This window comes from Pristis pectinata, chromosome 5 (assembly GCF_009764475.1).
Source record: "Pristis pectinata isolate sPriPec2 chromosome 5, sPriPec2.1.pri, whole genome shotgun sequence".
Taxonomy (NCBI): Eukaryota; Metazoa; Chordata; class Chondrichthyes; order Rhinopristiformes; family Pristidae; genus Pristis; species Pristis pectinata.
The window spans coordinates 26,747,232-26,761,275 of record NC_067409.1 but is presented as its reverse complement, the minus strand read 5'-3'; the positions used below and the strand labels follow the sequence as shown (position 1 = coordinate 26,761,275).

The 14,044-nt window shown below is 39.6% G+C and overlaps 1 protein-coding gene across 1 annotated transcript in view; it reads left to right on the top strand.

Annotated features, from left to right (window-relative positions):
• svila (supervillin a) overlaps positions 1-13,751 on the top strand; it is a 219,088-nt gene extending 205,337 nt beyond the window's left edge. The window contains 10 exon segments of the mRNA XM_052016555.1: positions 141-246; positions 1,409-1,619; positions 3,731-3,819; positions 3,822-3,863; positions 4,476-4,631; positions 6,326-6,469; positions 7,801-7,922; positions 8,027-8,182; positions 12,783-12,830; positions 12,832-13,751. Coding sequence (XP_051872515.1) covers positions 141-246; positions 1,409-1,619; positions 3,731-3,819; positions 3,822-3,863; positions 4,476-4,631; positions 6,326-6,469; positions 7,801-7,922; positions 8,027-8,182; positions 12,783-12,830; positions 12,832-12,870 — 1,113 coding nt within the window. The 3' untranslated portion in view covers positions 12,871-13,751.
• The last annotated feature ends 293 nt before the right edge of the window (positions 13,752-14,044 follow it).

Genomic DNA, 14,044 nt, shown 5'->3' with positions numbered 1-14,044 from the left:
AGAACAGTAGTAGTTTATTAAAATATAAAATAGTAGTCAATTGACATTGTTCACTTTTTTGTAAAGAAGTTGAAATATTAAGTTTAACATAAATGCTCCAATATCTATCTGTTTTTATTTTGCACCTTGTATCATTTCAGGTACAAGTTCTTCAGGGGAAAGAACCACCCTGTTTCCTGCAGCTGTTTCGGGGAGGAATGATTGTGCATGCTGGTAAAAGAGAAGAGGAAGAAGAAAGCTCACAAAGTAAAAGCTTGAGGCTTTGTATTTCGTTAGATTTTACACCTTAGAGCTTAACTGTTGTTGCCTGGATCAAAGATACCAGGGTATGGACGGATCCAAGAATACATTGCAATCAAATCCTTTCACTCACAGCAGAACAAAAGTTAATTTTTTCTGGCACAAGTATTCCCCTCTTCTTTTCAAATGTTGTAATGCTTGGGTTGCAGCAAATTTGATTGTATGCTATCGAGATATGCATGTTCTGTTAGTTAATCTCTTTATGGTATTAGCTGCAAGTTAGAGGTCTTGAGTTCAGATCCCATTGTGGAAATTTATGAAAGTGAAACTGGTAAAAGTTAGCACCAGCGAAAATCAATGGTTCATTAATGTTATTTAGGAAAGGAAACTTGTTCCCAATCTCAAGGCAGGCCCTGAAAATGATTACAGTCCAGTGTGAGTCAATATGATACAGACTGAGATTGCCTTAAGTCGTAATGTGAGCGAGCTTTTCCCCATCCTCGTGTGTTTATTTTTGGTTGTCACTTCTTGACCAATTTTGTGCATATTGTACACCAGTTTTCTCCTCATTTTTTCCTCTGCACCACTGGCTTCTCTGTTCCAGACCTTTATCCTTACAGAGGTTGAGGTTGCCACTGTGAACTGCATTAGGTCAGATGAGTGACAGCTTTTCCATTGGGTAGCCACATTGGTAGCAACTGTGCTGGCCTGAGGTGACATGATGCAGATGTCACAAGTGAAGAATATCCTCTGAATACTTTTGCTTGTATCACCATAGATGGTGTGATATAATATCAGGAGAGGCTTACTTCAGTCACAGGTGGTTTATGTCTGGGAGGAACAGAGAACTTTATTCTTCAACCTTTCAATCTGATTTAATAGCTTCACTAGAACTGCATAAAAAAACTATATTATCTTAACAGCTGGAAAATATTCAGTCTGAGGGCCAGTAACGGAAAAAATTATTAGAAGTCTGATGACTATAGGTAAAACTAGAGATGTTCTTATGTGTGTGTGACTAAGCTACGGCTTTCTGTGGACTTTGCTTACAATCTGTCCCAGTTTTCTAATGTAGTCAGAATATTCTAGAGAATTCAGAAAAGATTAAGGGTCAGACTGAAGCCTGCAGTGCTGATTCTGATGTACTTTCTGATACTGCCCTCTCTAGGTGACTGGCGGTTGTACTGTGTGCGAGGAGAGCTTCCAATGGAAGGGAATCTGCTTGAAGTCGCTTGTCATTGCAGTAGCTTAAGATCCAGGACCTCTATGATTCTGCTGAATGTCACCAAGGCAGTCATCTATCTATGGCACGGCTGTAAAGCACAACCACACACAAAGGAAGTAGGAAGGACTGAAGCAAGCAAAATCAAGAACTGTAAGTAATGCTCACAAACTATCATGCAAATTTTTTTCAAAAATGAGTGTTATGTGGATTTATCATACTCAATTCAGTCTTTCGTTGAATGCAGTATTTAAACTGTTAGCAAAGCATTCTTTGTGGAAGGAAAACTACATCTTTATTTAATGTTCTCAGTAGTTGAATGATTTTATTAGGAATTCCTTATAGGCTTACAAAGATCGTGAGAGGTGCCTTAACTGTTGGACCATAAGACATAGGAGCAGAATTTGGCCATTCCGGCCCATCGAGTCTGCTCTGGCCATTCAATCATGGCTGATTTATTTTTCCCTCTCAACCCCATTCTCCTGCCTTCTCCCCGTAACCTTGACACCCTTAGTAATCAAGAACCTGTCAACCTCTGCTTTAAATATGAACTTGGCCTCCACAGCCATCTGTGGCAATGAATTCCATGGACTCACCACCCTCTGGCTAAAGAAATCTAAAGAACTGTTGATAGTGCTTTCACAACATTGTTGGGTAGGGAAATTATTCCCGTGGCAAGGAAAGAAAAGTGATGCATGCCATGAAATAAAGATCCAGAAGTGATGAAATTCCAAACTTGTGACTTATGTGCCCCTCATTAGAGGAACTTGCTGTTGAAATAACTATGGTGGGCTGATGCTCATTGCTGTCACAAGTAAAATACTAGGAATCTGAAATAACTCAGAAAATGCTGAAGACGCTCTTCTGTGGAGAGAAACAATTACCATTTAAGGTTGATGACCTTACATCAAACCAGATGGAGGAGCCTGATATGTAGGTCAGTGGCAGGTGCTGGGTGTCCCAATGTACCCTGACTTGAGCCTTGTAAATAATGGAGATACATTATGAATCAGTTTAGGAAATCCTCTGTCCTAGTGCTATTGCCAGTATTGATATGCCTAGTCTACTTCAACTTCTGGTCAGTTCCAAATAATTGTTAATTATCCTAAGTGCTAACAATCTGGTTCACACAACAAAAGCTGTTTACAGCAGTGCAAACTTCACTGTCAAAATTGGCTGATATTATCAAAACATTAATGAGCTGTTTAAATTAGCATTAAATTCAGACCAATTATCATCCATCCATGGCAGTGTGACTTGTATCTCGCATCCTTAATTGGAAATTTTATGTCACATTGGGTGCAAGAGGCAAATTATTGTTGGGGGAAGTCTGAAAGATTTATTGTCTTTGTTGTTATCATTAAACACACGAGGAATGGGGTGCAAGTTTTTTTCTTAGTTTTTATCCAATAGTAAGTTACAAATATGTTTTATTCTAAAGATCTTAATAAGCTTATTATCTTGCATCATTTTATAACATACATAGATTTCTTAAATCAAAAATCCTCATATTATGAATTCAGTGCAGTGCTGAGCAAAATGCTAATGGTCAGAGGTGCTGTTTTCAACATTAATCTGAGCTCCCCATTTGCTGTCACTGGTAGATACAAAAATCCAACAACTTGAAGAAGAATGTGCAAGTTTTCCCTAAAGTCTTAGACGATATTTAGACCATCAACCATCACTATTAAAAACATTTTATCTGATCACATACAACTGTTGTGTTTTCTATATTATGACAGTGACAACGTGAGGAAATGCTCACTTCTCTGTAGAATCATCACCAAAACGGGCCCTTCGGCGCACTGAGTCTGCACTGACCATCAAACACCCATTCACATTGATCTTGCACTAATCCCATTTATTCTCCCCACATTCCCATCAATTTTTCTATGATTCTATCACTGATCCACTCACTAAAGGGCAATTTGCAGTGGCCATTAACATACCAATCCACGCTATCACAGGGTGTATGTGCAAGCTCCATACGAGACAGTACTGGAGGTTATGGTTGAACCAGATCTTTGGAACTGTAAGGCAGCAGCTCTACTATCTGTGCTGCTCTGCAAATTGCCAAAGGTTAAAGAAAGTGTTTTGAAAGGTTCTATATTAATGCTATGTCATTTTTAAAATGATCTTGTACATTACCCTTTGAGAGACTACTCCATTCTGATGTAGCTACATTCCAGTTAGTTGAATGGAAATTGAATCAATGTAATTTGTAACTATAATGGACCACAGAGCTTCCAGCCATATTTTCTTGTTCAGATGTCCACTGGAGGCAGGTCTGCACAGTAGCAGCAACGTTACTATACATGAATGTGATGAAGGGTCTGAAGCTGTGGCATTCTTTGAAGCACTGGAAGGAGAGACCGAAAAGCCTATGAATGCATGTTGCAAGGTAACCGGGTTGGCTCACGTTAATGGTCAAACTTGATGGGATTTAGGCGTGAAAAAATCTTTTGCTGTTGCTGTCCTCAATTTTTGATTGATTCCAGCAGGAGGCAAAAACAAACAAGCTCAGTCTGTGGTACTTTCTGAGGTGTAACATTGATTTAATTTGCTTTAAATGCCTCAAGTGCTGCACAGAGGTGTAATCAAACAAAAATCAACACTTTGACACAGAAGAAGGTATTGTCGAGTAGTTGTGAATTTAAAGGACCCGCTCTGAATTTGAGACAGAGCGCTATGTCATTGCTGGTGTCATACACCGAATGAAATATGCTGTTCCAGTGGCTGAGGTGAAGATTAAAGGCTCGAAGTGCTATTTTGATGACAGCAGAGTACACTCCCAACACCCAAAATTGCTGAAAATAGTTATAATTCCTTCATCTCACTTTTGGAAACCTATTGCTTGCAATAAATAATTTGTGCAAGAAATACTTCCAGACTTTTGCTGGAAGTGCAACATGTTAATATGGTTCATTTTCTTAAAGTATTTTCATGGCTTTTTGAAATGCAAATAGTTTCTACTCCTTGCGGTTGAAAGCTAAACACACAATTTTGTTCACAGATCCTGGAAAATTCAACTTCACTCCTCGACTCTTTCTCCTCAGTAGTTCATCTGGAGAATTCATTGCCACTGAGTACTTGTATCCTGCCAGAAATCCTGATATGGTTAATTCAATGCCATTTTTACAAGAAGATCTATATACTGCTCCACAGCCAGGTTAGTTGATCCCTGCAGGAAATTTAAACTGCTGAAATTACTTATCCAATTTTGGTCATTTAGGTTCCCAGCAAAAAAGAAGTTGGTGTTGTGTCAATTGACTCTTTCTGAAAGGATCGTTAAACTAACTGGAAACAGAACTGTAGGTTACAAGGATAGCTTCTTGTGGGCAGATATGATAAACAACCCATGCACGAGCCATTGTGGTTGTTATTTGGAGGGGAGATGCGTCAAGTTCAGCAAGCTTGTAGGATGGGAGGTGGGGATGGATATTTCTAGGCTTTGCTTGAATATCTTTGGGATTGTTGCATGTTAAATAGAAAATTAGATTTGATCACATGGATCGTATGTAGAATGAACTGCTACCAGGGGCCAAATTGCCCTTTCTTACTTTGAACTCGTGATGCAGTACAAGAAGCGGTACTAATGAAAGCATTGTAAAGGTGATAACTATTAATGTAAAGTTGTTTTTATATGGTGCTTCTAAAGGTTACTAGGACTTATCACATGCTAACACACGGGCTCCACTTATAGAACACATTTTGAGAAGATCCATTTTTCACTTAGGCTTTCATAGTTTGGGACCCCAGTAAATGCAGGTACTGTAGAGCATTCTGTGAAGAGCCACCACCCCTAGCACCCATAGAAGCGCAATGTTAAAAATTACTTTGGTTACTGTTGCACTGATTCAGTGGGTGTTCAAACATCTTGAATATTAGTTTCTGAACTCCATCTGTTGCTACTGTTTGAATTAATGTGGATTAGTCAAGGGTGTATAGTAGAAAACAGTTAAAATCAATTTATCTGCCTTTACAAATTAATTAAATTTATTGTTGGAAATATACACTATAATTCATTGTAAAATCCTGATTTAGTTTGATAAAATACTCAAGTAAATCACGTAAGTACTCTAAGTAAGGTAACTCTAAGGAAGTTCAAGGGAGATGTCAGAGGGAGGTTTTTCACCCAGAGAGTGGTTGGCGCATGGAATGCGCTGCCTGGGGTGGTGGTGGAGGCTGATACATTGGACAAGTTCAAGAGATTGTTAGATAAGCATATGGAGGAATTTAAGATAGAGGGATATGCGGGAGGAAGGGGTTAGATAGTCTTAGGTTTGGTTTGAAGGGCGGCACAACATGGTGGGCCGAAGGGCCTCTATTGTTCTATGGTATGGTAAACCATATCTAAACAGTTTTCGGTAATTGGCTGAAAGTCACAAATGAATAGTAATGTTAAAATGAAACCGATCTGGAAAATAGTTGAACATATTTTAACATGATATAAATAGTATTTATTCAAATCATATATTCCACAATTTGTTGTCATGTTGTGAAAGTTTATATATTTCTTGGAGATTTAAAGTGCAGCTTTGTAAATATAATTAAGCTAGGAATATTCATTAAAACAGATTGTCATTGTAGTGCATTGAATTGCTTTGAAGCCGAATATGGAAAATAGTGCATTTGCTTTCAGGAGAAATACAAAGTTTTAAATTATTTGCAAAATTAAATAGTGTGAATAGTTTTCCCAGGTTTTTTAAACAAATGATTGTACCGTAATGATAATATTAATGGATATAATCCCATACCTCAGTGACCAGTTAGAATTCCCATTGCTTTTGGGAATTATTTTGTTAAGTTTCAAGAAAACTTTAGTAAGCTGACATATAAAATGCTGGTATATTCTGTATGCAGCTTTATTCCTGGTGGACAATCATCACGAGGTATACCTCTGGCAGGGCTGGTGGCCTACGGAAAATGAAATTACGGGGTCTGCCCGGATCCGTTGGGACACAGATCGGAAATGTGCAATGGAGACAGTGTTACAATACTGCAAAGGTACATCTGAAACATTACTCCTTGCTAATGATTTAATCATTACAGTCAGTGTATGGGGCAGTTAGTGGTTGCTCTTTAGCTGCTTATTTATGGTCTTTCCCCCTCTTCTCTAATCTTTTCTTCCATTCTAAGAATCAGACAGTGTGAGAGGAACCATTTAATGTGAGAACATTCAATTCTGCCTTTTTTTTAATTGTATCTAGAAGGAAAAAACAAACTGCTGGAGGAACTCTGGGTTGAGATTCCAGCATCTGCAGACTCTTATTTCTCTATCAGATGGTTGGCAATGGCTCATCAATGTTGGAATAAGATTCTTGGATTCTTTAATTAAACACAGCATTCATTGCAGTCAAGCGAGGAATTGTATTTTTAACAGTTGTGCTGCTTGTGCATGCCCTGTTTTAGCATTGACCTGTAAAACTAGACAAGTCTTCTTTGTATCTGCCATATTTCTCTCTCATACTATGATATACATGTCTAAAAATCTATCGATTTCTGCCTTCAACTCTGTGACAGCATGCCCAGCCCTCTTGGATAAAGAATTCTAAAATTTGCCACCTGGGTGAAGAAATTTCCCCTCTTTCCCCCTCTTTCCCCATCATCTGTAGGAGGTCTAACACTTGTCCTTTCACCTCCTCATTTACCATTATCCTGGGACCAAACAGCCATTCCAAATGAGGCAGAGGTTCACCTGCTCCTCTTTCAATCTGGTTGACTGCATGTGGTGCTCACGATGTGGCCTCCTCTACATTGGAAAAACAAACGTAGACTGGGTGACTGTTTTGCGAAGCATCAGTGCTCTTCTCAAATCGGAACACTGGTGAAATTGATGCTAAAAAGGATCATGTATATGATATATATAGAAAGATTTGCAATAAATCACAACCAACACTAAATGCAAGAACCAATAAATGTGCAGCAAGTTGTTCTGTACTGCAGGACTCAGCCCTCCACTGGTGATCCTATAGGTTTAAACTACTATTAAATATCAAACTTAAATAGAAGGTGGAAATAAAACTGCAGTTGCTGCGAATTGGAGGCAGAAAATACTGGAGGCATGTGTGAAAAGAGAACCAGAGCTCTGACGAAGGGTTACCACCTGAAATGTTAATTGTGTCTTTCTTTCTACAGATGCTGCCTGACCTGCTGAGTGTTTCCAGTATTTTCTGCTTCTATTTTATATTGGAAAGTGGTTAAATTCAAAATATAGGTTACATTCTTCAATATACAGCTCATTAAATTATCCTTATTATTATGGTTGAATATTTGTCTCAAGTGATTTTGGTTATGGTTGGTGTCTAATGTGATGACTTTCCATTGCTTGATCACAGTAAAGAATCCTAAGAAGCCACCAAAGTCCTACCTGATACATGCAGGTTTTGAACCACTGACATTTACCAATATGTTTCCCAGCTGGGAGCACAGGGAAGATGTCGCAGAGATTACCGAAAAGGTAAAGGGTTTAATCGACTTTTTTTAATCTAAGTACCCCAGCTGTTGTGTATGTGGGATGCTCAAAATTTATCTTTGCATTTTGATTTTTTTTTAAACTCCTAGGAAGCTGAAGTCTGCAATAAAATAATTTTGGTGGAGGATGTATTGCACAAGCTGTGCCAGACACAGTACCCACTGGCAGAACTGCAAGCCCGCCCTCTTCCAGAGGGGGTTGATCCTTTGAAGCTTGAAATTTACCTGACTGATGAAGACTTCCAGGTAAACTCCTGCTGTGGTTCTAACATAACTGTAATGAAGGGTGTGTGTGGGCAAGCTGTGAAAGATGCTATGTTCAGCCTCTTTAAAATACCTTTATTCTTTCCTCCTCAAGCTCTCATCATGTCTTGTGGACCACTTCCCTCCTCTCATTTGTATCATGCCTTTGAGTTAAAACTAACCTTTAACTTTGCTGATTGCGGCACCTGTTGTTGGTTCATTTCTTGCAACACCAGCCTTTATTTTCTCACCCATTCTCTCTAGAGACTGGTTGCCTTCTCATATTTAACTGTTGTGAACCTAGTCATGTAATGACTCTGCTGCAAAGGAGGATTGTTGCTGGATTTAAGTTTGACTGCAAAATGGAAGGTTATTAATAGGATCAGTGCTTTTTCCTTTTCCCTCTACCATAGTCCACAGAGCCCTTGGCCATATCCAGTCGATTTCCTGCACTATTCCTCAGATTCAACTGTAGAAGAAGAGTGGGTGAGAGGATTGAGGGGGGTGGGGAATGGAGTTCTGCTTTGCCTCCACCTTCCATCCCCCCCCCCAGCCTCAAATTCAACTGATCATCTTCCATAATTTCTCCCACCTTCAGTGGGATTTCACCACCAGGCATCCTCTGCACACTCCAATTTCATTATTCTGAAGGGGCTTTTCCCTCTTTGACTCCTGATTCTCAGAGCAATAGCAGATGGAAGTTAATCCTGTTAAGTGTGAGGTGGTGCCATTTGGGAGGACTAATAAGGTTGGGGAATACACAATGAATTGGAGGATACTACGGAGTATTGAGGAACAGAGTGACCTTGGTGTACAAATCCAAGGATCACTGAAGGTGGCAGCACAGGTAGATAAAGTAAGTAAGTAAGGCATGCAGGATACCTATTTTCATTAGCCACGGCATAAAATACAAGAGCATTGAGGTTATGGTACAACTTTACAAAACATTGGCTAGGCCACAGCTGGAGTTCTGGTTGCCATGCTTTAGGTAGTGTGTGATTGCACTGGAAATGGTGCAGACTAAATTCATGAGGTTCATGAGATGAAGGTTTTATTTATGAGGAGAACCTGGATAGGCTGAGTTTGTTTTCCTTGGAGCAGAGGAGACTAAAAGGGGATCTGATTGAGGTATACAAAATTATGAGGTAGATGTTAAGAAGCTTTTACTAATAGCATAAATGTATAAAACCAGAGGGCAAATTGGATTGGGGGGATAAATTTTCTCCTTAAGGCAGGTTAGAATCTGGAACTGTCTAAAGAGGGTGGAGGAGACGGGTCCTCCCACAATGTTTAAGAAGTATTCAGACGAGCATTTGAATCAGCAAGGCATGGAAGGTGGTCAGAATGTGGTCTCATCTACATTGGAGAAATAGTTTGGATGACTGCTTTGTAGAACCCTCCATTCAGTCTGCAAGGATGACCCTTTTCAATTGCCTGAAGCTTTAATTCTCCAACCCATTCCATGCCAATCTTAGTCTTTGGCCCTCCTGCAATGAAGCCCAATGTAAGCTCTAGAAATAGCTACTCAAGTTCCATCCCAGCACATTTGCAGCCCTCGGGAGATGCAGCGGTCCCTTTTTGTATCAGAATTGGCCAGTTCTGACAGAAGATTATAAACCTATAACCTTTACTCAGTTTTCCCTCTCCACATATGTTGCCTGACCGACTGGGTATTTCTAGCATTCTCTTTTATTTCAAATTCCCAACAACTGCAGTACTCTGCTTCTCACAGCTCCAGCATAGTTTTTCTTCTTTCCTGTGTCAGCATTCATTCACTCTTGTACTTGCTTCAGATAGATCATCTATAATTAACAAGCCTTCACCATCCTCTCCTGTATGGTACCTGTACCACTTGTGTCACCTAAATTTTCTTGGTCTCTACCCTACTACAAACATTCCCTTTATTCTCTCCACCCTTCCTTTCTCTGTAAGTTAAAACATTTCTCATTTTTCCAGTTCTCTTGAAATGTTAACTCCCTTTCTCCCTCAGCAGAGGCTGCCTGACCTGCTGAGTATTTCCACCAGATTGTAATTTTATTTCTGATTCCCAGCATCTAGAATTTTTTGCTTTAAGGTTTGTAAATCCGAACTGCACACAAGTAACAGAGCAATGTTAATTAAAACTATGCAAGTTGAAGAAGGTTCTTTTGCTTTTTTTTTCTGTCCAGTGATACCTTGAAACAACTCTGATGATTTCATGGGAACGCTATGCCTTTAAAAGTATAGAAAATGGTATTTTAATCATAAATTGAGGCTTTAGATACTCTTTTCACTTCCATATTTGTTTATAAATGTATGTACAGTTCAGAAAAAGTTATCCAGTTTCCAGTTTGCACTTACTGATCCATCTCAATATTCTTTGTGCTGCACTGCATCAGTCCAGCAATTTCTCTTCATAATATTTTGTACCTCATTGGTGAGTTAACTAAATTCAGAAGATTCAAATGTCCCTGCCAATTGGACAATGAATTGGGCATATGATGTACTTAACATTGGTTGTGAAGTTTTGGATTTTTAACCTGCATTGAATTTAAATTTATTCCCATAGAAACCTTCACAGGGTTGCTGGAGTCAGTAGGGTGGAAGGGGCAAAGAGATGAACAAACATTGTTGTGGGCTAGGGTGTGGATTGACTGGGTGGCAAGATGTTTGTGCTCTCAGGAGTTGGGGCCATGGTGTCAGCTGACTGGGGATCAGGGGACTGGACTCATCAATTTGGCTGTTGAGAGAGAGGAACTGAAATGAGGAACAAGCTATTTAAAAGATCAGGAATTGGCGGGCAGAGATTGTTGGGGCTTGAGCAAGAGAAAGGAAGAGGTAGTGTTGCCAGATTGGGGCATGAGAAGATGGAGTAAAGGAACTGGGAGAATGGTGACGGTGGGAAGAATAGAAGTGACTGTACTCATGGAGGTGAGCAGGGTGAGTGAAATCCGGGGGAACATTGCTATGGGCAAACCAGGAAGATGGTTTGATTGTTAGTTGTAAGGGAGTGGGAAGAACAACCAACCTTTTAGAACCATACAACACTACAGCACAGAAAAACGGGCCATTCGGCCCTTCTAGTCTGTGCCAAAACTTTATTCCACTAGTCCCATTTACCTGCACCTAGTCCATAACCCTCCAGACTGTGCCCATCCATCTATCTATCTGATTTATTCTTAAAACTTAAGAGATAGACACATGAATGATGGAAAAAATAGGGGGCTATGTGAGAGGGAAGGGTTAGATAGATCTTAGAGCAGGATAAAATGTCGGCACAAACATTATGGGCTGAAGGGCCGTACTGTGCTGTAGTGTTTCTATGTTCTAAAATCCCAAAAGGTTCTACAGCTATAATTAAAAAGGTGGCTAGGGTTTACTGAGGAGAAAATCATGGTTGCTCAAGAGAGAAGGGAAACAAGTGGGGATTCTTGAAGAACATTCATATTACCAGAGAGGAGGTATTTGCAGCTTACAGCATATTAAGATGGATATTCGCCAGGGCCTGACCGAGTACATCCTCATCAGAGTTTGTGGGAGGCTAGATGAGAAATTGCAGAGGCCCTCACAAAGATATTTGCTTCATCGTTAACCATGGTGAAGTTCCCGAAGACTGGAAAGTGGCCAATGTTGTTCCATTGTTTAAGAATAGTTGCAAGGACAAGCCAGGGAACTACAGGCTGGTCAGCCTGACATCAGTGGTGGAAAGATACTGAGGGAATCCTGAGGGACAGGATCTACCAGCATGTGGATGGCCTGAGTTATAAGGGAGAGGTTGGCTAGGCTATGTCTTTATTCCTTGGAACGTAGGAGAATGAGGGGCGACGTTATAGAAGTATTTAAAATCATGAGAGGTATAGATAAGGTGGACAGTAACAGTCTTTTCCCCAGGGTAGGGGAGTCAAAACTAGGGCGCATAGATTTAGGGTGAGAGGGGAAAGATTTAAAAGGAACCTGAGGGCCAACTTTTTCACACAGATGTGGTGACCATGTATAATGAACTGCCAGAGGACGTGGTTGAGGCAGGTACAATATCATCATTTAAGAAGCACTTGGATAGGTACATGGAGGGGAGGGGAGGGGCCTGGAGGGATATGGGCCAAACGCAGAAAACTGGGACTAGCTAGGGGTACAATGTGGTCGGCATGGGACTCGTTGGGGCGAAGGGCCTGTATCCATGCTATATTGCTCTATGTCCAGCAAGAGTTGAAAGAAAATTTTAAAAACTGCAGTTAACTAGAAATCTGAAATTAAAACGAAAATGCTGTAAATTCTTAGCAAGTCATGCAGCATCTATGGAAAGAGAAACAGTGTGAACATTTCTGCATTTTCTGTTTACACTACAGGAGTTGAAACCAGGTTTTAGTTTTATTCTGCCCTGCTACATTCTGGTCTAAGTCCTAATGAGAGCAACCTGCTTTTGAGGATGGGGAGAAATTATCTGAAGCCACCTGCTCATCATCTGTAGAACAATATGTTGGGATTGGTCCTTTGTTTATAGTTTAATCTTTGTCCCCACTGTCCCTTTTTAATACGTTTCTAGTTCATTAGCTAGGAAATATTTTTCTGTCCCACTGGACTGGCAAGTGAATCAAGTTTAATGCAATGACGTATTCCTTTACAGAAAGCACTCGAAATGACAAGGGAAGAGTTCAGTGTCCTCCCCTCCTGGGAAACAAGTTAAACTGAAGAAAGCAAAAGGACTGTTTTGAGTAATTTGTTGTACTGAACATTTATTTTTGGAAAACAAACATGCTTAATAATGGAGCTTTCGCAGAAGATCATTTTGACATCTGTGGTCTGGTCAGTGGAACACGGTATAAAAATAAATTGCACATTCAAGGGCAGTGATGCCACTTTGTTGGGGGGCGGGGGGGAGAAATCTTGTCAGTTCTGCATGTTGAGGGGAGCTCTATGGGTTTTTAACAGTGTTGACATAATGAGATAGTGCTGTCACATGCATTTGACCTCAGAATGCACTTACAAGCAACAGATGCTATTCAGCCGTGTCCTGCCTATGTATCTTGAAGGCGATATATTTTGTAAAGTGTTACTTTGTGTGTAGCAGATAGTAAATCATAAAGAGTTTATATTTATATAATACAATATGAAAAGTGACTACAGTTTAATGACTAAATATTTAATTGTTAATGACATTATATTCACTTTAGAAGACCTTTGCATTAACCAGAAATTACAATAGCTAGTTGAAACAAGCTGCTTGTACTGAGATAATGCCACAAACAAGTGGGGTTTTTTTGCATTCTGATAATCATGCTGTTGACTTCGGGCATTGAAACATGCCCTCAGTACTGTTATGAACAATATGTATTTATGGTATGAAGTAATGGAAAAACTGCGCAAATCAAGTAACTTTTTATGTGAATCTACAAATGTATAGTGCCTTGCTTTTGTGTACAGTTTATACTACATAGCAGATGTCTGAATTTTGATGGAAGCAGGTGTTTAGAAGAAAAAGTCTCATTCAGTTAACTTGTAATAGTGGAGATTTAAGCATCTCTATTTCTAATACTCATCAACTTAACAAACTTTTTTGTGATACAGTTTAGAAAAATAAAAGTTGACGAATGGATTTATATTCCCTGGGTATGTTTCTCTTGCAACTCGTTCTCATAATAGTTGAAAGGTGAAGCTAAAGCTTTTCTGACTCCTTTTGTGAATTCTTCATACAGCTGAATACCGTAACTTTCTGGAGGCAACTGATCCTGATCACCAGCAGTTCATTCAAACTCCATTATTCCTCCCACGATTGTATTTAACACCAACTTACTTGGTTGCTTTAGTGAACTACCCCAGATAATATACCCCACAGTTTAAATACCATAGAGGCAAATTTTGCCTACAAAAAACAGTCAATGAGCTTGG